This window comes from Anopheles moucheti, chromosome 2, assembly GCF_943734755.1.
Source record: "Anopheles moucheti chromosome 2, idAnoMoucSN_F20_07, whole genome shotgun sequence".
Classification (NCBI taxonomy): Eukaryota; Metazoa; Arthropoda; class Insecta; order Diptera; family Culicidae; genus Anopheles; species Anopheles moucheti.
Genome location: NC_069140.1, coordinates 86,049,253 through 86,073,222, shown reverse-complemented (window position 1 = coordinate 86,073,222; position 23,970 = coordinate 86,049,253). Strand labels below are relative to the sequence as shown.

The 23,970-nt window shown below is 43.7% G+C and overlaps 1 protein-coding gene across 1 annotated transcript in view; it reads right to left on the bottom strand.

The window, feature by feature from the left end:
* Positions 1-12,261, bottom strand: part of LOC128309478 (protein O-mannosyl-transferase TMTC1-like) — an 85,564-nt gene extending 73,303 nt beyond the window's left edge. The window contains exon 1 of the mRNA XM_053045879.1: positions 11,474-12,261. Coding sequence (XP_052901839.1) covers positions 11,474-12,261 — 788 coding nt within the window. The remainder of the gene's footprint in view (positions 1-11,473) is intronic.
* Positions 12,262-23,970: the final 11,709 nt, after the last annotated feature.

The window sequence follows — 23,970 nt, the reverse complement described above, 5'->3', positions numbered from 1 at the left end:
ACGAAAAAAAACAAACAACCGTAGAATGGAGTAGAAAAATTGTTCAAAAAATAGCAAAAATGAAATCCTTCAACAAAAAACAACAAAATAAAAAAAACCAACACAAAACTAACGCCACTTGTACGCTACAAGCGGATGAGGAGGGATGAGAAAAAAAAACCGCCCCTACAAAAGCGAACCGTTCATCCGTTCGACTAGTTCGGTGGAAGGATTCATCAGCGCCGGAAGTGCGCTTATTATTGTTTGTTTACTACCTTACACAAAGTTATTGCAAAAGTTTTTCGCTACTGTTTTACGATCGAAATTTTATGGTGAAGCGAGACAGTTTGGGTTGCCGGTGGTGTGTGCTTGGGAAATATTTCCCTTTGCCTTGCCACCACGAAGCCACGGGCTGAAGTGTGGACGGGCTGGGTTTTTTCTTCTTTCCTGCTCGGCTTTGTTTATTTAAAGAGAAGTTTACGATAGCGAGGAAAAGAAAATGAAATAAACTAGAAGTGGTTCACTGTTTGCTGTTTAAAACGTTCATTGAAACATGAATCGTAAACTGAAATTGAATCACACCGGAAACTTTTCAATAAGCGAAATTTTGCTATTTTAAACTACTTAAAACAGTACCGAAAAATTATAATACTCGCGCATCGAATTCGAAAGAGTAAAGGTATTGCGCAACGTTCTCAATCGGCTAATCAAATGCTCTCGATGAAGAGTACATCAGAACGTCGATTATTTGGATATTAGAATGGATCATCCTCAACTACAGCTGGCACATGACAGTTGCAGAAGGAGGAAGAAGAAACTTTATTATTAGTGTTTGACACCGAAACGTCAAATGTCAAATGTCCAACCTGGCGTTTAGAAGATGTCAGATTAGAGAGAAAGGAGGAGAGTAAAAAGAAGAAGAAGAGTTTTTGAGTTGGATATGAGCACGTGTCTTATTCGATTCGCTCCAACTCGCTATCTAAGCATTTTGTAAATTGAAAAACGGATAAATATACACAACGTAGGGTCAAAGACATTTTAAGTCTACCATTTATTTTACGTGCACGATCACGGTACAAAACAATTAGAATAAATGTTAACCTGACCAAAAAATTATAACCGGACTTTTAAATTTAATCATAATTTCCTAGCTAAAGAGAACCAAAGCTGGACTTGTTGTCAACGGTCCAGAGCTGAAATAAACTCAAAAAAGACGTCCGTTTGTAGATGGATAGTCCTGATTCACCTTTTTTAGTCAGCATCTTAAATAATAGCAGCTTGAAAAGTTCAATTTCAAATTGGAATATAAATGTTATAAGAAGAATACAACGAATATGTCAATATTTCGCACTTGATTTTGCGTGCACTCTGTAGAGCTATGATATAAAGTAATAATTGAACATAATATTCCGCATGTTCCTTCACTGTAAAATGCTTTCGTGAAAATTGTTCTAAAAAATCGTATCTTGATCGAGATCGAGTTCTGGACTTCGCTTCCTGATCAGATCAATCTGGGTTTATTCAACTACCTAGCATTTTTTTTGGATCCTGAGTTCAGGGATATTCAGATTCATTTCGTATCTTCATCTGGATCATATTCAGAATCTGGGAATAGGAAACAGAACAAGTGTTCAGATTCAAATCTTTCATGAGAATGATTTTTCATGATCGTATTGAGATTCAAATTCAGTTCTTTCCAGATCCGGTTGAGTTCAAGACGGCATCTGTAATAGGATAATTTCGGATCCATTTTCGGGGTTTTCGGGAAGCAAGTTTTGTCAGTACTGTTCATTAACATTTTGATCAAATTTCAACGTTCAACATTCATCAACGCAAGACTGATAGGGTGAAGTTGCCTCAAAAGTTCAACGCAACTGGGCGTTTTTCCTAAAAAGGTATTTGCTCTGATACGCCAATAATAAATACGAAAAATATTTATCTGAGACATCAGCTCTCAAGTGCGATAACGCAGGGAAGACTGACTATCTATGATCGGCACTATTTAAGTTTATTTCCGACCAAAGGACGCTTGAGATGGCCCACCTGAAAAAAAGAGGATAGGATCATGCAGGACTCATGAAGGAAGCAGTTACTTCTACCGAGTTCATCCGGGATAAGGTGCATCCTAATTTTGAGGCAAGGAAATGTCCCACCCTTTACTGTTTAACTAGTAGATATTAAGTTTAGTCTATAACATATATGTCCTGGCTGATCTTCCAATAATAACCAAAAGGATTTGCATGGGAAAACCGCATCCTTTTGGATTGAATCTTAAATTTGAGTGGATTTTCGCATCACTAGCTGTTGGAATTGTTGGAACCTCTAAGCTAGATCACGTTTACTCCTGCTAATAGTAATTAGTTTAGCTTTATTTTAAGTCAGAAAAAAAGGTTAGTGATTGTATTTTCATGCCCCGAATTCCCGGCCATCCTGACCTGGCATATTTTCCATCAGCTCAGTAATACCGAAATGCATCTCTCGACAATGACTCTCGAACTATTCTCCAAACTTTCCATATCACATAAAACAAAACTTCCCTCCCTTAAGCCACTGATAAGAATCTGCTTACTGGGTAGTTTCACGCGCAAAAACTTCCCTCAATTTCCCGAAATCGGAAAGCCCATCCAGCGTAATAAGAGTTACCCATTGCCATGCCGCTTACCATTCCAATCCCATCAGCAATAAATGTATAAAGTAACCCACCCCGAAACTATTTCCAAGTGTATTGTTTTCGTATGCAAAACGATCCCCAACGAGGGGTGGGTGTGAAAATGCTTTTTTTTATTTTCTTTTTTATGCACTACCGAACCGAAGGATGGTTTTTGGTTTCAGCGTTTCGATTCGCACAGCACAGCGTACAGTTTTGGGTGCTGTTTTGCAAAACTATAATAATCAATGGCACTGCCTCGGTGTTCCCCGCATCGAAGCCAAAAGACTTATCGATGCACACCAAGATAGTCGAACTTTCTTCTTCCTTCGCTCCCACGGAACACTAACGCAGGGCGCAATCATAGCGAGACTCGTTGCCGGAACTGTGGATGCAGACTGGTCGCACCCCGGGTCGGGTCGATAGCCGGGTTTCGCTTGTTATCCGAACGAATATTGGTACGAAAGCACGCAAAAAAAAAAACGGAATCATCAAGTAATCGAATCGTATTCATTCTCCATTTCCCACCGGAATGGACAACTTCCGGGCAAGTTTTTCGTCGGTTGATTTTCGATTCTTGTGTGACAGAAGATCGTCCGGTATGGGAGGATATTGTGTATGTGTGTGTAAAGGGGGCTCTTTTTTGTGTTTCCCATCGTTGCTCCCATCGAGACCCGGTTCGATATTTGATGCACCCGTCCGAATGTGTCCCTGTGTGTGATACCGTGTGCTTTCGGGAAATTCGGTTTGTGATGTTACTATTCGTTGCTTTTCTTTGTTTTGCACGGTGTGTGAGAGAATACCCGGCCGAATTGGGTAACATCCAATATCACCAAGCGCCAAAGTTGGCTTAAGTCGAAGGCGGGGAGGGGGAAAAGTTTGCCCTGCTCACGAACACGACGTTGCCACCGACGGGCTGACCGAAATGGTAACAGCATTAAGCTGCTCGTAATAGTATCATCTTGAGAGCATTATTAAGCTCATGGAAAATTGCATTCTGCTGCACACGGAGAGTTCTGTCTCCCGCACGGATGTGAACTTCGCACCGGATAGAAGCTTGCCAAATGAACAAACACACCACGTCCACACACACACACACACACACACTGTGCACCGGAGAGGGAGATAAAAATGACGGTGACACTAGAACAAAGATATGGGAGCTTCGGTGAAAACATGGGCGGATAAAGTGCAGTGCAGGGACAAGCCCATCACATCGGAGCCCGCTGCAGGGTGGCAGCAATGATTGCAATATCATCAGGCTTTCGCTCAATCGTCTCATCGTGTCATCGTGTGCCCGGTGAAAAACGGTGCAGACATTCCGATCTGCTGCTGGCATGGCATCGAGGAGAACGCCCTCCGGTAGGAAGGGGCAGATTTTCAATTTACATTAGAATTTCAAATGCCTTCAATAAATCATCACACATTGAAAAGGCAGGGTGACGTGCATGGAAACCCGGACACACACACATACACAGAGGGACACAGGGACATGGTAGAGAAGCGAAAACCCGGATAGGATTGCTCGTGGGAAGGCAGGACCAAGCAGTCGATCTAGCAAACCGATACATCAAGCCCCCGGACAACCACCCGGATGTGCACCGGATGCCGAAAAGGCACTCCGTTCCGAACGGCCAGGCGCACTCACACGAAACTGCCAGCAAACCTATTTCCGGGTTCAGCTTACCAGCGGGAAACGGAGTAGATCGATTTTCGATCGATCATCTGGGGGTTGGGCAAACGAAAGAGCGTAATGGTGGGACACGTAAGATCCTTAAAAATGAAATTGCATCAAGAAGCCATCTCCGTTTCGCAAAGTGACCTCCGTTTGCCGAATGTGTGTGTGTGTGTGTGGGTGTATGTATGTGTTTATACGAGACGTACTTCCCGATAACATCTCGAACGCTCTTAAACGGAGAGCTATCAATAAGAGAGCGCTGACACAAATATGGACACTTTCGGTGCGGGGTGGTTTTTTTTTTTTTGCCGACTTTCAACACGTTCCACGCCCGGTTCCACTGCAGACCCGACCCGCATTGATGCATTTGCCCTCCGGCCGGGCTGGCTCATCTAGAAGAAGCGAGACCAAACCAAAAAAAAAACCCATCATTCCATCATCCCTAATCGAATCGGTCGGTACGCCACACGAGGGACAAAAGTTGGCTGCACTCCGGTAAGTTACTGTCAGCAGGTCGATACTGGCGCTGGGGTACCTTTCGAGTGGGTGCTCCTCGCAACAACAACCAAAAAAAAAAAGGATCACAAACGGTCGTAAAAGAAAAACCACCCCAAGACGTCCGGAGGGGTAGACGGTTCCCGTAACCGGAACCGGTTTGAGCCGGGTTATAGAGATCAAAACTGAGGCCCACTTTTTATGGACACTTTCCTGTCCCACCGGGCTTTGATGGGTGTAATTAAGAGATGCCATCGGTTAAGCCTTGCCAGCTGTGTGCGGACGGTAAAAGAGAACTTAACGCAGATGGGTCACTTTATATGGTGCCAAAGTTAAAACTAAAGACACTGAAAGAGAGTTTATAAAAACGGGATGGGAGAATTATTTCCGATTTATTGTGGCTGCTTTAGCAGAGAATTTCGAGAAGATTTATCAAGATTCAAAGTATATTATACGATGTTTATATACAAAAAGTTCACATTTCCGAGCTGGTATTAAACGCTCAACATGGAGTAATGAACAGAGCTTACTAAGACGAGCTTTGTTTTATTTCTACAGACGTTTTAAATAGTTTTACTAAAAAACACTCTCCACTATCTAGGACTCACGTAGGACTTCCACATAATTCCAAAATTTGCCCACGAATTCCATCGCTCCCTAAAAGCTCTATAAATACATTAATCCTCGCTAATATGTACTCTTATATAATAAAAATTCTAGCCACATTTGTTCGCTTGACAATATGAAACTACTAACAATAACTTGATAAATCCTATATCTATGACAGCAGCAATCGAAGGTGATTGATCGATCATGTGTGTAAATGTCAATTCTTGTCTTGTGTCTTATTCGTCGCTACAACCGCTTCGCGGTTTTGGCCTGCACCTTCATCTGCCAATTCATTATCCTGGTCTTTTTGGCGAACACATCAACGCCATCACTCCATCTCAATTTGGACCTAAAACGTTTCCTCTGGCCATATGGACGACCTAGACGGACTTTTCCGGCTGGGTCGGCCGGTGTCATTCTCATGACGTGACCAGCCCACCGGAACCTGGCGAGTCTAATCTGCTGTACGACAGTGAGTTCGCCGTACAGCGCATAGATTTCATCAGTGTAGCGGCTCCTCTTTATAGACGGAGCCAAAAATTCTTATGAGCATCTTCCTTTCGAACGCCAACAGTTTTAGACAAAGTCCATGTCTCAGAGGCATATATGAGAGGCGTAGTTCCTCCTTCGTTCGTCGAAGTGGTCAATTAGTTACTATAAAATGAAGGCAAATTCCCACAGCTTTAGAATGTTGTTAGGAACATAGCTGGGTGACTTCTGTTACGCAACATGTTCTAATGCCCTATTCGATCGCATGTTATGTAAAAATATTTGAAGACGTTGCATTAATAACGGGAGACGCTGCAGGAAGTCGTCTATAAAAAGGCCAAATTCCTTCTACACATAGCTTCATTGCTAATTGTAGCCCACTGCGTCCTTTTACATTAAGGATCTAGAAATATTTTTTTAAAAATAGATTCTATAATTCTTAAAAAAATATTCGAAAATGTTGCAATCGTGTTATTTCTATTAACCATTGATCAAGAGACGATACTTCAAAGTTCGAAAGTTAACTGCAAATAAGGTTTTAAAATCTTTATAAGCTCCACAAAACACGCCTCCGTTTGGTTCGAGGTAAAACTTTCGTCAACAATTGTTAAACTTCGTACAAATCCTTACTTAATGAAATTGCTTTACATCACACACTTCAAAACATAAATAATTTAGAAAAAGTAATGAAAAGAAACAATCTTGAAAAGAGAGTATTTAAGTTAACAAATATCCATCCAGCATTTAATTTTTAAATTTACAAGTATCTATATAGAGTCTTTCAGCCATCTTCAAGAGCTTCTTAGCGCCAATCAACATCTTTGTAAAAGATTTATACCAGAATTGCTACATTGACGTTACTCAAGAGTTGCAAATTCTCTGTCTTGATTGCTCCACAATTTCGCCGAAGTTTATTAAACATCCAACACCTCCACCTGCGACGCGGCACAACATAGTGTGCTCATTTGCATTAAAACAAGTGCACTTGTATTGATTTATGCAGCTGGCTTCATCGCACACAGACCCGCCGTTCTGTGCCAGCCGGTTCTGTCAGTCATTCATTATAATAATTTTTGACCACGCTATTCACTTTTCGACCGATCGGAATAAATGGGGCCTGCTCATGCATGTGCCACTCATCCACCCAGTGCGCCCACCCTTGCTGGTGGCTTTCGGCACGGTAACACGTTTCACGGGCATTTTCTGGTTGTACACGCCAGGCAAAAGGGCAGCCTTGTCTAACAGTGACCCAGCGTCTATATCAACGAACCGCCGAACTTTTCTCACTCCCCTGTCAGCAGTGCAAAAGTTCAGCATTAAACGCACCACCGTGCGAATGATGCCACCGTGCGAAAGTATTCCCAAAACCCCGTGAAAGCTTTCATGCATATTTATAAATTATGCGAAAATGTTTGACCCCACGAGCACACGAGCGGAACGTGCATACTGAGGGCTGTTGCGTACGCTTCCCGGTGGCATTCTGGATAGACCAGGGTGAGAAAACTGGAAGGGAAGTTGCTTGTTGTTATTTGCCAGCACCAGCACCCTTCCGGATCCTCTCCAACCCGTCAAACTGGCCAACCGAAAACGGTTGCGTTATCAAAACCTAATGAAACGGCTAAAATGACACATACGACGACGCCGGATCGCCCGGCAGTGAGGAAATCCCCTTTTCATCCATTTTCGACGCCGGTTGCGCTTTTTCCCAACAAACCTCCTTTATGCCTTCAGCACGCCAAAATCACCTTTTCACTAGTGTGAGCCAACATTCGTACGAGGCCGATGAAATCCAGTTACGCTCACTGTTCCTTCTGTTTCCTCTGTTGCTTTTTTTTTTTGCTCCACTTTTCCCAACAACCCGAAAGGGTTTGCCGTCGTTTTCGATGAGACGTGGCCATTTTCGGGGTGCAGAAAGTTTCATTATTGCGAACCGAGCCCCATGTTTGGATTTGGTAATTAAACCAGCCAGCCCTTTTTCGGGCGGCTTCACCCAAAAAAGGCCCTTCAGAAATAGTGTGGCCCCCCTTTCGGGGTGGTTCTGGCGAATAATGCTCGTCTAGGCATTATTTGCCGCCTTTATGCCGCGCACTCCCGGTGCTCCCGGGTCCAAAATAATTATCGTAAAGAAATCGAGCGGAATGTTTAAAACCGGTAAATAAACGGTACTGATATGCGGGTTTTATTTTCAAGAGTTCAAGAGCGAAGAAGCGTTGAAGGTGAACGTCTCTCGACGCCTCAATTCCACGTCGTGATGGTGATGTGAACAAGTTCGAGCGTACGGGTAGTTTGCACGGATGTTTCTATTAATGATCTGTCTTGTTCTTTGAGGCTTACACGAGTGAGGTCTTATTGTTTTTTACCCTGCGGCACTGCAAATGGGGTGGGAGTCTTTTATTGACCAGAGTAAAACTCATAATCCAATTAGTCTCTCGAACTAATCTCTTGCTCTCGGTACCTCAACCGGCGAAGTGGCACGTGAGCAAAGATAAGCAATATACTTCTGTCCGGAATTCGTTATGAAACTTTCCCGGTAAGCTGATCCTTTTTGCTGTAAATTTTATAACTGAACTTGAAGTACAATTGCACCAGTTTGAATAGCGCTTTGTCCGAATAATTATTTCCATTTCAATAATGTGCTGCTCTAACAATGCGTTTAATTTTGTTGAAACTGTTACTATACGAGCGTGAAATCTACCTCATGCAGTAGCTCAACATTAATTCAAAATTGCTCTATTATTAAACCCATCCTACGCGCCCTCAAACGCCGAGCATATTCGATTTCGTGTGGTTGAATGTGGACTGCACCCACATTGCAATGCTGTGATCCGACCGGGCTACAAAGCTCACGTGTTGCCCAATGGCATGGATGTGCAGGATGTGAGATTTATGGTAAATATTGCGTTACCATTGCTCAAATTTCTCATCTTCCTTCCATGCCGAGGCAAGAATGTACGTGAACTATGGTGGTACGATAGAAGAAAAAAAAGAAGCACCCCCCGGTCCATGATGCGGCAAGAAATTCCATACCCGGGCGTCCACTGAGATGGATGGAACACCGGATCCCTGCAGGCGCCCCCTGCTTGGTGAAAGCTGAGCGCTGAGGTGAAACGATCCACCTTTTCCCAAACAGAACGTCCGGGAAGCTACGTGCAGAATCTTCACGCAAACAATGCCCCGTCCACTCCGTCGGACGATCTGCTGCTCGGTTTTTTTTTTCTTTTCTGCAAAACTGCATATGACGGCATACCAGACCACATATAGCATAACTTTCCCAGGTCGAGATGTGATGCGCTACCCAACCATCATCCCCGGGTGAAAATGGTACTGAAAGTGTGAAAAAAATGCTTACCCTTACAAACGCCCAGTCGGTTTCGGACTGGGAAGTTCCGGAACCGAACACCACTCGTTGCCTTTTGCCGGTGTGATTGTCCGACCGGTGGTACCCACTTACCAAGATCGCAATCAGATCAAATCAAATCGAATCGTGACGATGTCGACTCGTTGCCTTATCCACTAACCAAAGCAAGCGCACACACACACATACACAGAAAAGAACACCCAAAGTTGAATGAATGCTGGCAGGAAATTGTGCAACCTCATCATATCCCATTGACAGGGATGGAGGGCGAGGATGTGTAGTCGGCAATCCTTCGGGGCAAAACGGAACGAACTCCTACACCGGCACGCAGCATGAGTCTAAGCGGCTGGGCGGTCAAATGGCTCATAAAAATGTTTACTTATTTGTCAAGGATATTTGCAACGACCAGCAAGCATGTTTTATGATTGGTTCAAGTGCAATCAAAGCCACATACTCGAACCCCCGTCCGTGTGACGTGTGGCTTGCACGGGTGTGAGAGTGTGAGGGCCACACACACAGTGTGCCACACGTTTGGCATGGAAATGGAAGAGCTTTTCCTTGTTCACAGCACCAACCGTCTTGCATTTTGATTTCAAACCCAACCCAAAGATTGATTCGTGTGCTGAAAGGCGGCATGTAGTTGAAGTGTTGCAAATGGCATCGATGTTTAAATTGATTCCACCTTTTAAATGCCGCCTCGTTTCGACATTTTGTATTCCAATCACTGGTTGAAAGTGCTTTATTTGTTAAAATTCAACAGAAACGTATCGATTTTAGCTGTAACGTTTATGGTGCCGTGACCAGGATGCAATAGGTTGAATGAGCTTTTAGACTTGCTGTTAAATGTCAGCTTTGTAGGATATTTAGGGAGAAAGAAAATATGATCATAACCATATAATCATGGAATTTGTTTATAAAATTAATAATTGGTATTAATTGGATTAACATAGAGTGTTACTTTATTACAAAGATTAAATTGATTAAAACGGTATGCTTTTTCTGTTCATTTAAAGGCAATAGGATTATTTATACCATCGACCAGAACATGCAGTCGCTTCTGGGAATAAGTTTTCCAATTAGTTGCATAATATTACATTTTACTAAAATACTCAAAGATAGATGAAAGGCCGGATCGGGATAAATCAACGACTTCGTCTAGATCCTCTGCAAAGGCTTTATACCACACGTAGGCTCGAGTTTTGTGAAACAAACATGTTTGCCATAAGCTTTTTATTTTGTTCAAAACACAAAATTTCAGATGAATTCTGCGTTCGAAATTACTCTCTATCTTATAAATCGCCATTTTCAACAAATAATGACAGATACACAATACATGTGACATGTCATACTAATTGACAGATAACGTCAAAACATTGCATAACATTGGATGACAGTTGTATCAACTTTTTTTCTGTCAGTTGTGTCAGTTTCGACTTTTACAGATTGTTGCCATACATGTCCGATTTGAAAACTCATTCCTTTGATTTGATATCAAATCGAATGGAGCTTGTACTGTGTTGTCACGCTTCCCATATACCTCGCTCAAAATTAACTTTAAAGAAAGTAAAAGGAACCAAACCGAGCTCGCTTTAAAAGATGAATTTCTTATCTTTTTCAATAAAAACAACCAACCAACTCCAAAAGCAAGCTTACAGCTTCAGTGTCGCCCAAAGTTTTGATAAATGGAACCACCGAGCAAAGGTCAAACAATTGCCAAAACCCTTCCACGCCCGAAAGGCGGGTGGTGGGGAAACTACGCAACCTTCAAGTTGAAATTATTTTAAACCACTCCAGACAACCTGCCAGCGCCAGGTCAGAAAAATTATTTGATCTTTCTTTCGAATTCTCCTTCTGTTCCCACAGCGACTCCTCTCCCGGGTTCGTCTCTTAACGGGGAAAGGCATAAAGAGTCGGGTTTAACATTATAACCCAAAAATACATTTTTTTTTCTTGCCGTTCCATTTTCACTCACATGCTTATGTCTACATGAAGTATCAAGGGATCGGTGCTCCTTTTTTTTCCTTCTCTGCTTTGCAAACTTTTTCCATTCATCGTACCAATTTTTTCCGCCCCAGCACGGGGCGGAATCGGAAAACTTCAAAACTACCCATTTCTTCCAACCCGGCCGTCCAAGGGGCCCCGGTCGGGGAAGATTAGGGTTCGCGTCGCGCCTAGCGCGGTGGGAGTATGGAGTGCGAAAATAATTAATCAAACTTACCGAAACGTCAGCGTGGTCAGCGGACGGTATGATTTATGGCTGCTTAGGTCGGCCATCGGCGTGCCCCAGAAGTCGTTGCGGAACACCTGCGCGACCGGCCCGATCCCGAGCACGTCCTTGTTGAGCGTGATGGCGGGTATGTCGTCGTGCACGAAGTCACCCTGAATGCCGTTCAGATAGCACAGGGCCGCAATTAGCCCGACGGCCAGGTACATGCACCAGCCCTCGGGCGAGGCCGCCGGTTTCGCCGGATGTCGCTGGGCGGTGCATTCGGTCGTGCCCGCACAACATCCGTCCGTCGATGGTTTGTGATGCTGGTGGGTTTGGTGCTGCTGCTGATGATGGTGGTGGTTGTGATGTTGATGGTGGTGGTTATTATTAAGAGCATCTTCTATCTGTGCTGCTTTTTCTGAGGCACTCAACGGCGTCGCTGATGACGCCGGCGACGATTTCAAAATGGATGATATCGAGCAGCACCGTTGGCACGGAAAGGACGCTGTTGCGGATGGTGCAGGGATGGAGGAGGGCGTGTAGCGGTAGGCGGACGCGGGATTGGGCGCGGTTGCCATGCAGGACAGACACAGGGTGCTGATCGTGTGCTGGGATGCGGAACCTGACGTTGATGAGGAGGATGCTAATGCTGTCGAGTGGATGCCACCGGATGGGAACGTTCCCGCCGATGGTGAATGCAGGGTTGCGGGATGATGATGATGATGATGCTGATGATGCGGCTGGTGACGAGTGCCCGGCTGCACCGGATTGTACACGATCGTCACGCGACGCTTCATGCTGCTTTATACACAGGGGACACACAGGACAATTTACACGTTTTCCTTTTTTCTGCGCGAGCAAACAAAACAAAAAAACCCTCCCCCCTTTCCTGTTTGGGGGTTCACTCGAGCGATTTCTTGCACCGCGTTGGACAATTTTTTCTCATCTTGCCACACAAACACATACACACACAAAACGCGTTTTCACTCAAACATACACACAGCACCACACTCGATACTGCCCTAGCCGCGCGTATCGAGCAATTGGAATTTTCACAATTTTCTGCTAACTTCCCTTCAACGAGCACTCTCGGCAAGCTGCGAAACAGCTCGGTGGACACTAATTTCACTTCAGATGCACTTCAAAGCACTGGCAAATAGAAAGCGAGAGGAAAAACGTTAGAAAAAAAATGCTACTTCAGAGTGTACGCTGCAGAAGTTTGGTAATGTACGTTCGTTTCGCCCGCTTCCGGATGCAATCTTTCGACACACACATATAAACCCACCCTTCCGAGCAAACCCGAATGGAAACTCGAAAGCAAAAGACGGCAATGGACACTAGTCCAGCGCCTGCTGCGCTATCGTTCACCACTCTTATCGCAGACCGTGCTATTTCCGGTCCAGTGTTCCAACACGCACCGTCTTCAGCGATTCTCGCCCGGTCCGGTAAATCTTCGAGAAATCACGGCACCGGAGATCCTAACCGGAAAAAAAGCCGGATGGCCGGTTTCCGTTTGGTTCGGGGTTTTCGATCGCCACACCGGTATCACATTCATCATTAATGCCACCCGGGACAGTCCCGCCGGAGGGGGGGGTTTTCAGTTCCGGGGGACTTTGACGGGGAAAACGGATCGTTACGGTTCCGGGTGCTTTTGCTCGGATGAAAGCCAGATGGAAAACAAATCTTTCCACCAGCCTCCAGTCCGTTCCTGCTGTTAAGGTTCTCTATTTACTTGTGATGAAAAAAAAACAGATCGCTGTGCGCAGTCCTCTTCACTCGTTGCTTTTCATCTTAAACACACTTGTAGGAAGCGAAAAAAAAAAACAGAGAGGCAAAATGAAGATACACGGGAAGCGCGGGAAGTGGAAAACGTGGACGACGACGATCCCATCAGGTCCTTTGGATTCATCTCCGAATCCCCGACGGAATTCATCGGTGGTTGGTTTTCTCATTTTATGGCTACGTTAGTTTCATCCCAACCTCAAGCCACAATTTTCCACGATTTCCTTTATTTCCATTCGCTCGGTCTCGGTGTTCGCTCTGTAAGAATAGAAAGAAAACAACAAACAATTCTATTAGTACACACACACACAAACATACAGAAAAACAATCTCAAACAGAGTGGACGTTAATTCGAATGATAAAGCTCAGAAGCGGAAGAACTCACACGGCCAACGAAAAAAAAAAAAAAACAATCCCCAAAACAAAGAAACGGCGTGGGGAAAAAACTTAAATCTCTGGCCGGGCAAAAGCGTGAGCCGGTTTTGTGCACTTCGGAGTTAGCCGGAAGAGTGTTTTGATTTATTCACGGCCTGCTTGGTGCTGGCGATTCGGCGCCATAACCAGAGATAACTTTAAACCCACCAAACCTCGACACATGCACGGGGCGTGCCCGCTTACGCGCATCCGGATTTGGAATATTTATTCCAAACGGTGGTGGAACAAGCCTCCCCAAATGTGCGGCACAAACACCTTATTTTTTTCCCCCGATTTCCGACCTCCATCCAATTCCGCGGGAGTGTGGAAGTAAATGAAAAAATAAATACTTTATTTCATTAGCAGCCGGAAAACTCACGGCGCATCGCAACAGATTGGGTTCAGCTGTTTATGGGTGGCCAAAGACGAGCCCCATTGAGTCAGTCATCCCCTAGCAGGTTATGCCATACGTACTCACCCGAGAGGCAGAACGCGGAGGGCGGCCCAGATTGTTGGTAATAAAACATGGTATTAGTTTTCCTTCCGCTTTGCACCAGGTGTGCTTTGTGTATGTGTGTGCCACTTGAAGGCTGCGGGCCGCACGCCCGCTATCTGTTACAAACACCGGGCACGTGGCGGATTTTCTTGCGCACAACTTCAAGCTTATTTTAACCGTTGATAAATAAATGATAAAATAACACAGTAGGTATAGGCCGCACGAAACCGTTTTGCGTGGCCTCGAACGGTGGGAATGGTTCGTGGAAATGGTAATTTGGTGCGTGGGGCATGCTTGGTTCTCCTTTTTTCCCACAATTCTGGTAGATACTTGGCGAGGTAATCATAACAACGCCGTACGGAACAATAGAGCAAAACTTGGACGGTTTTGTTTGCCTGTGTGTGTGTGTGTGTGTGTTTTTTTTTTTTTGTTTCTTCTTCTTGTACTTTTTGTGCTCGCGGCAGCAGATAGAAGATGACTATCAAGTTGTGATCGTGCCATCATCTGCATGGCGAGTGGCAACTACACGATTAGGGGGTGGCAAAAATTGGCAAAACACTGTGTGCGTTAGCAATCAAATTATAACGTTGCGTTATGAATTGGGCGATTCATTCGAAGTGTTATGCAAAGCTGTTATTAAGGTTGAATTATTTATGTTTCAATTGCAGCGAAACGAAACACAAACGGGCCATGACTATTTGCGCCAATTGAACCCGGTCTTGAAGAATATTGGAGCAATTAAGGGATTTATGTGGTGTGGTTGGTTGAAACGATAATATATTGCAAAGTTTTCGATGGTGCGCAGTTTATTGCTTGGCTGGTTGTTTAATGCACATTTTTCTCTCTTTCTGATGTAGCTTCCCGAGTCATATATAGTTTTATTTTAGTAATAACTAGAGTCAAAATATTACAGCTTGCTGACATTGCCATGGAAATGAAACGAAAACCTTGATGGAGTTGGTTGGATAGAATTCATGAAGACATGATGATAAATATCGCTGCTTGCACAATGAAATGGTCAAAAAGGTTATATTGGTTATGGTATAATGTAAGCAAACCAAAAATTAGTTTTTAATTTGCCTTCAGCTTTTTGCCCTTCAGTTTAGAACACTACTGTCTCTATTAATACAGCTTACACCACTACAGTGTCGTGTAATATTCATAACAAACGCATGTCAAGTTTCGTTAAATAAAGGGAAAGCTCACTTTGGGAAGAAGAAAGCTAAATTTATTCTTGGATAATTTTTCTTTTGCTATTTAATCCATAACGTCTCCAATAAGGTTTAAAAATAAGCATATAAATGTGGGAATGAACAAAGAAGCGACCCATGGAAGAGTAGAAGTGTAATGAAGTCATGGAAGTATGAAAGAGTAGGGAAGGAGAAAAACAGAAATAGGTAGAAAGAGTAAGAGAAAAGGAGAAGAAAGGTTAATAAGTGACTCGCGGCGTCACGAGTGAGGATTCGCAAACTGACGGTCAAAGCGGAAAGAACTGTACACCATTTATCATTTTTTTTGCAATAAAGCTCTATTATCTTATATTTCCTTCATAAAAGTTAACCATATTATTTTAATTTCTCATAAAATTATTATTGTGGCATGCCTCGCAGGAAAATGTAACAATACTTCCCGTGAATCAGGCTCCCACTCGTGTTAACATTATTTTATTTTTATTTTATTTAACACTAATATGGTCTTCTTCCAGGAGCTAAATAATAGGAATACTTAGAAAACTCTAATCTGAAACAAGATGGCCGAGGAAGCGTAACATGGAATATGTGCTCGTCTCATTGTGAAAGCGTATCCATTGACCTCGCCAGCGGGAAATCGGTCTGACACTATAAGCCTGTATTTACTTTGCACTCTGTTGCGTAATTCGGGTTCTACCGAAGCAGGCAATACTTTTCGGAAAACACTTTGCCTAATGAGATCTCGCAACTTAGGCCTAAAACTCTTCGGAAAGGTGTCTATTAGGACAGTATCGTCACTATATTTAGTCTTAGATACCTTTATGCATCATCATTATTGAAATCGAAATCTATAAATAAAATAAGCATTTTCGAAAGCTGTATTCCTAGAAACTCCTCTTAAATCGTTTATCAGATTGCGTTGCTCTGAACGAAGCTTAAAGAAAAACGAAAACTCAAAGTTAAGCTATTTCTAGACATTGATTGATGTTTCTCATTTCCCTTTAACAGCAGCTATCGAAATACTCTAATAAACAATGTACGAAAAACCTGTTTTAGTAAGGTTTAATAAAGTATTATCTACATCGAAATGTAATGTCAAGTTTAAATGAATTGCAACAGTGTCTCGTTTGACAGAGACTGACGACGAAAACTTAAGCTAATTTATATTCTGCTCACACTGTTTAATCAAATTGTTTAATACACTATATTCAGCTGATCAATGTAACGGCGTGTTTCGCTCCGTTACAAGCGTCTGCTCGCGAATGGAAAATGGAAAATTCATAAGTAAGCCGTATCAATCATACGAACGATTGCTTATCCGGCCGAAAATGCAACGATAACATAAATAATGTATCCACCCCGCCACCCAACAGACCCATTTAGCCATACCGAATAAAACACTGTTGCGCACCGGTGTTAGACCGATGGGATGCTGCGTATTTATATTACTCTGCTGCACTTTCGCACCCAACCAGTACAATAATAATCAGGCAAGTCGATGAATCATAATTTAAATGTCATTCGTGCTCCCCCCCCCCCCCTTCCATCCCTTTCAACCTCTCCTCTCCTCGCCAGCGTGGTTCGCAGCGTGATATGAATAAATAAATAATGGCCACAATTTACAGCGAAAGTCAATTATTCATTCTAATGAAGTGAAGTCGTCGCCGTGGCCGAGGCATCCGAAAATGTTAATACGCGATCGCGACAAACATTTGCTTCCAACCTGTCCCGCATTCGTTTACGCGGCAAGGGTTGGGCCCCAAAATTGTGCCACCACCATCCGCAAAACCTATTCCGACCTGTATGATGCATCTGCCCTAGCCCCAGCTTATCAAAACCGTACCGTACCGCCTCTATTCGGTGCTCCGGTATGTTTCATTTTCGCCACACAATTACTTATCTTGCGGCGTTGCGGTATTATTTCTGCTAGGGTTTTTGCCCCGGCCGGGGGTTTGTTGGGGTTGGCAGAGGGACTGCGCCAAAGTTCCTACCAACTACCACCGTCATCGTCATCGTCACCATCATTATAAGCGCACCGCGTGATGCGATTCAAACTCACCATCCCGGCAGGGACGGCCACGGTGCCAGGGTGGTATTCGTTTGTTTGTGTGTATATGTCTGTGTGTGTGTGTATTTGACATCGCCGGTACCACGAGAGGCGAGAAATAAGTTCTTCAATTTATTTTCAAATAACGTGATTAAGCGTAGTATAATAATAAAAGTGTGCCAAGCGCGAATGCGGAAGTCTTTCGCCCCTCGCCGGCGGACGGCACCCGCAACCGGGGAGATTGTTTGTGCAGGGCACCAAACCAATGCGAATCGTCCGACGGTACCGAGCGAAGCGGGTTAGAACGGATTCGAACTTCAGGGCACCCTGGAACACCGCAGGAGTCTAATTATTTAATTAGAATTACTGCAAACGGTGAGATTCGTAGCACGGCGAGTTCCAGTTGGCGACTCGCGCCCCATGTACGGAGCCGGATCGTCGTGTATAATTATAATCTCGTATTAAAACCAACTCAACAGAATAATTTGGCTTCGCTGGCGTCGTGCCGGGCCGAACGGAACCGTTTCGCGTTTGCAAGCGCGCGCCCCCGGTACGAAGACGAATGCGCCATCATAAAACCGGCGGTACGATTATGGAAATCGTCATCGTCAGACTGTGCAGAATGACATACCATAAACTTCCGCGCGCGGAACAACGCTGGATGCGCAAGACGTCTCACGTATGGCGATACCCGCACGCCGTATCGTTGCACGTTCGTTTGTTCGATCGGGCCAAAGTTCCAACGGTGGTTGGACGATTTTTCAAACCTCCCGGGCCCGGGCGCACACTTTATCTGTGGGCGATTTATCATTTCGCTGCCATATCCGTGGGCGCTAGTCGGGAAATCGGAGCACACACAGCGCGAGATCCCGGCGGGATGACAACAAAGCCACCCACGCCACGCTGGGTGAAAATCGCATCAGTCAGCCGTTTGCAAGTTAGTAGTGCCATCTCGTTAATAAACACTCACCATGACAATCGCCCGCGCTTTGAAATGGCAACTGCACGAGCACGGACAAATATAAGTCAACTCGAGGTTTGCGGCACATGTAGCGTCGGCCGCGTGGCTAATCGCCTTTAGAGTGCTGTGTCATTATTGATGCAATTTTCCGAAAATTGGGTACCTCACCGCGCGCGAAGGGTGTACTAATTTGCGCTGTGCATTCGGTGTTGCGTCTTCGTTCGATGAATTGTACTCGGGGATGTACAACAGCACCGCTCGACAGTGCGAATGTGTTGAATGGGGTTTTGATGTGGCTAATGATCAGCGAAAACAAGAATGTGGCGCTTTGTCTGTATAATGAGGAGAAATCATTTACGCGACGTGATGAATAAATCGAAACTATTATTACCATAAAGGGAAACATTCGATGTTAAAAAAAAGGGTTTTAGCCTACAAATTTAGCTACATTTCGTATGAAATTAAATGGAAAACATAACCGTGCAAATAGACATGTAGCGATTTTTCTCAGTGAGACATTTCGCGATGCTATTCGATGAAATGCGATGCTAATTTCATATATAAAAAAACGGCTTGTCGTTTTCATCACGCGTATAAATTAGCTCAATTTGCGAAATTTCGCTCTTAGAAAAATCGCTGCAAGTCTATTTGCACAGTCAGATAAATTAAATGCAAAAAGCATATCGACTCTGTGACTTAAAAGTATAAATGAAATTGCACCAGGATTTCCGAATGTATAGTACCAGAAGAGCATCCACGGAAGAGGTAGCATCTGGTAATTTTTCCCGCCTAAAGGTATGCAAAGTTTAAACACTAACTTTCCCGTTGGTTGTGGAAAATTTCTTCGAAAACTACCAGTTTACGAACGTATAGTACCAGGAGAGCATGCACGAAAGAGGTAGCTCCTGGTACTGCGCCGGAAGGTATGCAATGTTTATACACTAACTTTGCAACCAACTTGCAATGCAATGCGCCGTAAGGTATGCAATGTTTATACACTAACTTTGCAACCAACTTGCAATGCAAGTTTGGTGCATGCAAGAAACTTGCATGTACCAGCCGAGCAAGATGGCGCCCAACTTCGTACTTGCATGCAACAAACTTGCATACAAACTTGCATGCAAACTTGCATGCAAGTTTGCATGCAAGAAATTGCATACAAGAACTTGCATGCAACCTTGCATGCAAGTTTGCATACAAGTTTGTTGCATGCAAGTACGAAGTTGGGCGCCATCTTGCGCGTCATCTTGCTCGGCTGGTACTAGGTGTTACCTCTTGAAAAACATGCTCTCCTGGTGTCGGAAATTTGAAAACAGCTGGTTTGTATGGAAAGTTAGTGTTTAAACATTGCATACCTTACGGCGCAGTACCAGGAGCTACCTCTTCCGTGGATGCTCTCCTGGTACTATAAATTCGGAAACTGGTAGTTTTCGAAAAAAAATTCTCCACCAACGGGAAAGTTAGTGTTTAAATATTGCATACCTTTCGGCGGTTTTCAATCAAAATTGCTGTACAAGGTGCTACCGCTTCCGTTTATGCTTTCCTGGTACTATACATTTGGAGATCCTGGTGCAATTTCGTTTATACTTCAAAGTCACAAAGTCGATATTCTTCTGTGTATTTAATTTATCAAATGGAAAGAAATGTTTTTTATAACCATGGTTATTTTTGATCAATGTTTTACCTTTTTATTTAGAATTTTCTACCCATCACGGGGAGGCCCTAAGCGACCGCCTCCTCCACCTACCGTTTGTTCCGCCACTGCTATTGAACTCAGTTTATTTCCAATGACCTTTACAATTTACACAATTTATTTTACTTGTGTTTTTATTGTTACTTCAATTAATTAAATTGAATGGAATGAAAATGTATATCTTTGCTACAACATCACAACTGCTACATAAGCTACATTATATGCTTTCAGATGGCATTTGAAGCTCCCATTGATAAGGTAAAGGATGATAGCGTACGTGTAAACCATTTCCCCCAGTTAATGCCACCTCCGTAGATCATCAACGGTTGAGCAATCAACTCGGGTAATCTTCATTCACTGCCAATCATCGCTAGTCCCATTTCCTCCCACGGATACGATCGGTGATGGTGAAGATACTTAAACAAACAAAAAAGAAGCACAGAATTACGACACCACAGCAAATCAATTCATTGCTTCCGGCGCACCGGAAAACCCAGGCAGCGCGAATGTGAAATTACTTCTTTTGCATATCAAATGAAAAAGCGTCCCCACGCAACACCGCCGCATCAGTGGCGGTACCGTGCCACCCGGATAGCAGCATGAAAAATCAGCAATAAATTTGAATGGCGAGGCGAGGCGAGCGAGTCCCGGGGCATATCAGTCCGGTGTCACACATGCTACATCACGCGGGCGAGGAACAATGCGCAATATCTTGATCATGCACTCACACACACACGCCTGAACTCCCACATTATGGCTCAAGTGCTTTTTCATCGATAAAAAAGGTATAATTTCCCGCTTCTTCCACACCATTGCGCTCCCTGCCCGAGACCGGGGGGGGGGGGGGGGGGGGGGGGGGGGGGGGGGGGCCATATCGCATTCGGGCATCATCGAGTGTGTGCATTAATGTTTATTACTTTCATTTTCACTGTTTCGCTCCGGCATATTTTTATCAGTACGATCATGGTGCGCTTCCATCACGCTTTTCCCGGGCAGTTCCCAGTGAGGAAGGTGGAAAATGGGAATACTTTAACGGTGAGACAAATGTCGTAAACGGTATCCCCACAACCGGGTCCCAACCGGCGAAACAAATGGACGAAAACATGGCGAAGCAAAACTCGTTTAGTGGTGTTTTTAAGTGACCTCGGCTTGCACACATACATTCACATTACAAAAAAAAACGACCCATCTTTTTCCGGCTGTGACCAAAAAGCTGTGAGGAAACGGAGCGGAAAATGAAAACCTTCCGGATGGGCTTTAAAATATGCTTGCCTATCTTAAGGCGCAGATGATCATTAAAAAAGGGAAAATAGAGAAAAAAAATAAACGATCCACCGCATCATACTGCTTTCACCGCCAGTCACTTTTGGCCACTGTGGCACACAAATGAATTCAATAATAAACCACCACGAAACGGGCGAGTAAAAAACACGCACACACACACTAAAAACGACGCCTGGGCAGTAATGGAGAGTGTTCGCTTTAATTTCTTTATCGTGACCAGTAAATCTTAGCCAACCGGAATACCGCCCCCTTGGTCTTTTGTTTTAATTTTATGCACCACACCAGACGGGCGGGATGTATTCCACAAAAAAAAGGGGTTAAGTTGGGTTGGCGGGGCAGCACGATGACAAAAGCTGACAATGTGCGAACTGTCGCACGGATGATTCCCATTTTGCATAATGATCTCGTTTATGGTGGAACGTGAAACGATGCCCGAAACACGATGCCCGGGCGGATGTAATGTTTGATGGACGAAGAACAAAAAGTGTGAAGGAATATGCTACGCTCAAAGACACTGCGGGACCTTCTCCTTCGCTTTCCCCCACATTGTGGAAAGTGAACAGTCGTCTTCATCTATCGGAACGATCGGACACGGTGTAATGGCGTGTAGCAGCACTTTCCACCACTCCATCGCTACGTAACGATGAGCCAACAACAATGTTACGGCACAACAATAAGACACAACACAACGGGACCGAGTCCTCCGGGTGCCGTGGAAAACGAGATGGTGAAGATATACCCCTCCGCCCGGTCTCGTTGTCTATCGTCTCACCGGCTCATGGCGAAATCATAAATCAAATAAATTAACGACATTCACGTGCGCCATTACTTCGGCCCCCATTTTCGGAACGCCTTTACCGTTGGTTCCCGGTACGGGTTTTCGTCCCATCCGACGGTACGGCGAGCACCAGTAAGGCGGTGTTGGTTTTCTGGTACGCGCTACTTTAGAACGAACGCTTTCCGACAAAATGGCGCACATACTCGATACTACACCACAGCAGCACACACGCTTTATGGAACGGGCACTGTGTCCCGGAAGCGTATCGATAGCCTCCTGCCGGGAGCGGCTTTTTACGGCACGGACAGCACATCACTCGGTCGCCATCTTCCAATCGGAGGCACGAGGCTCCGTTCCTGGTTTCGGGACCGGCTGACCACAACGCCCGGAGGGTGGTTATCTGCTAAATGTGTGGCGTTTTGGATAATTCTCTACCGAAAATCCACGAACCTGATCCGTGCGATACGATGCGAAGATCGTACCGAAGCTTCATTAGAACATTCTCACATACTTAGTGGCCGGCAGTGGTTTGGCAGCAAGCTTTGCACGACTAGACACGATTTATTGTCCGCGCAGCGTTTTGTGTAGTTATGTTTCTAATATTTCAAATTATTATTTCTTCAGTTTGGATACATTAAAACTTATGTTAATATTTATAGAAGATCGTCAAATATCCAGGGTCCGAATATAGAACTGGTGCATTATAGGCAAAGAGAAGAACGCTAATATTTAATATTAATACTCATTCAAAAAGTTTCCAAAGTACCAATTTCGTATAATTTTGTGTCCTTTAATCGTAACGTTTAATAAACGAGTAGTGTCCACATTCCGTATATTATATCCGAATATTCGGGAAATTCTATTCACCATCCCGCGATCGATGGACAATAGACGGCTCTCTTCTGTATATTTTACTCAATTCAATTCTTGATTCAATTGATTCATTTTTTTTGTTCAATATGTTGTTCGATTTTCTAGCCTCGATTCAATTAAAGTATTTAAATAGAGACAAAACCGCATTAGGACCAGTCCTCCGTACGAAGAACTGACTATCCAGCTAGGATACAGTAAATACAGTCAAAAATGTCAGGCATTGATCTTTTGTTTATCGCATATGCAAATGAATACAAAAAAAAGAATAAAATCGTGCTCATCTGAACTGAAAACTGGGTTAATGAAAATAACAGTCTGATGATGATGAAAGAATAGACTGGTTGACGTTACCCAAGCTCGTTCTATGTTGCTGAAATCCATTCATAGATACACATCTTGATAACTTGCATAAACTTGCATAAGTTATGTAACATAACTCAACTTTGCCTTACGTAGCTACAAGTTCAAACTATTCTAAATTAGGGAAAATCACTTATCATATGAACCAATAACGACCATCTCTTTCATTTTATCGACTTTTCAAACATGTAAGTTCAAACCGACGGTTGGATGGTTTAAATCACTCGGAACTGTTAAATTGTCATAACACTCGAACACACAGGAGCCATTGCGATGAAAAAGGTTCGTTGTCACTAATGTTAAATATCGACACCTTCGAGAACACTTCACTAGAAGACTAGAATAAGGTACATCTATCGTCTATCACTCTTAATTCTATGACAAATATCATGTTTAATTAAGTGACAAATAAAGGGAAAGTCGGCATGACTCAAAGACCCAATGAAAATATGGAAAAATTGATGAAAAGGGTGAATTAAGTACTGCTAAATTTCAGTTCACTTGCACTCAAATTATCCGTGAAATTAAGGGTTATTTAAGGGTAATTTAACGATTTTATTCTGGTTTGATATATTCTTAATGGATAAAGAATTATAAATTCTTTCCTATTTCTATACAAATATAGATT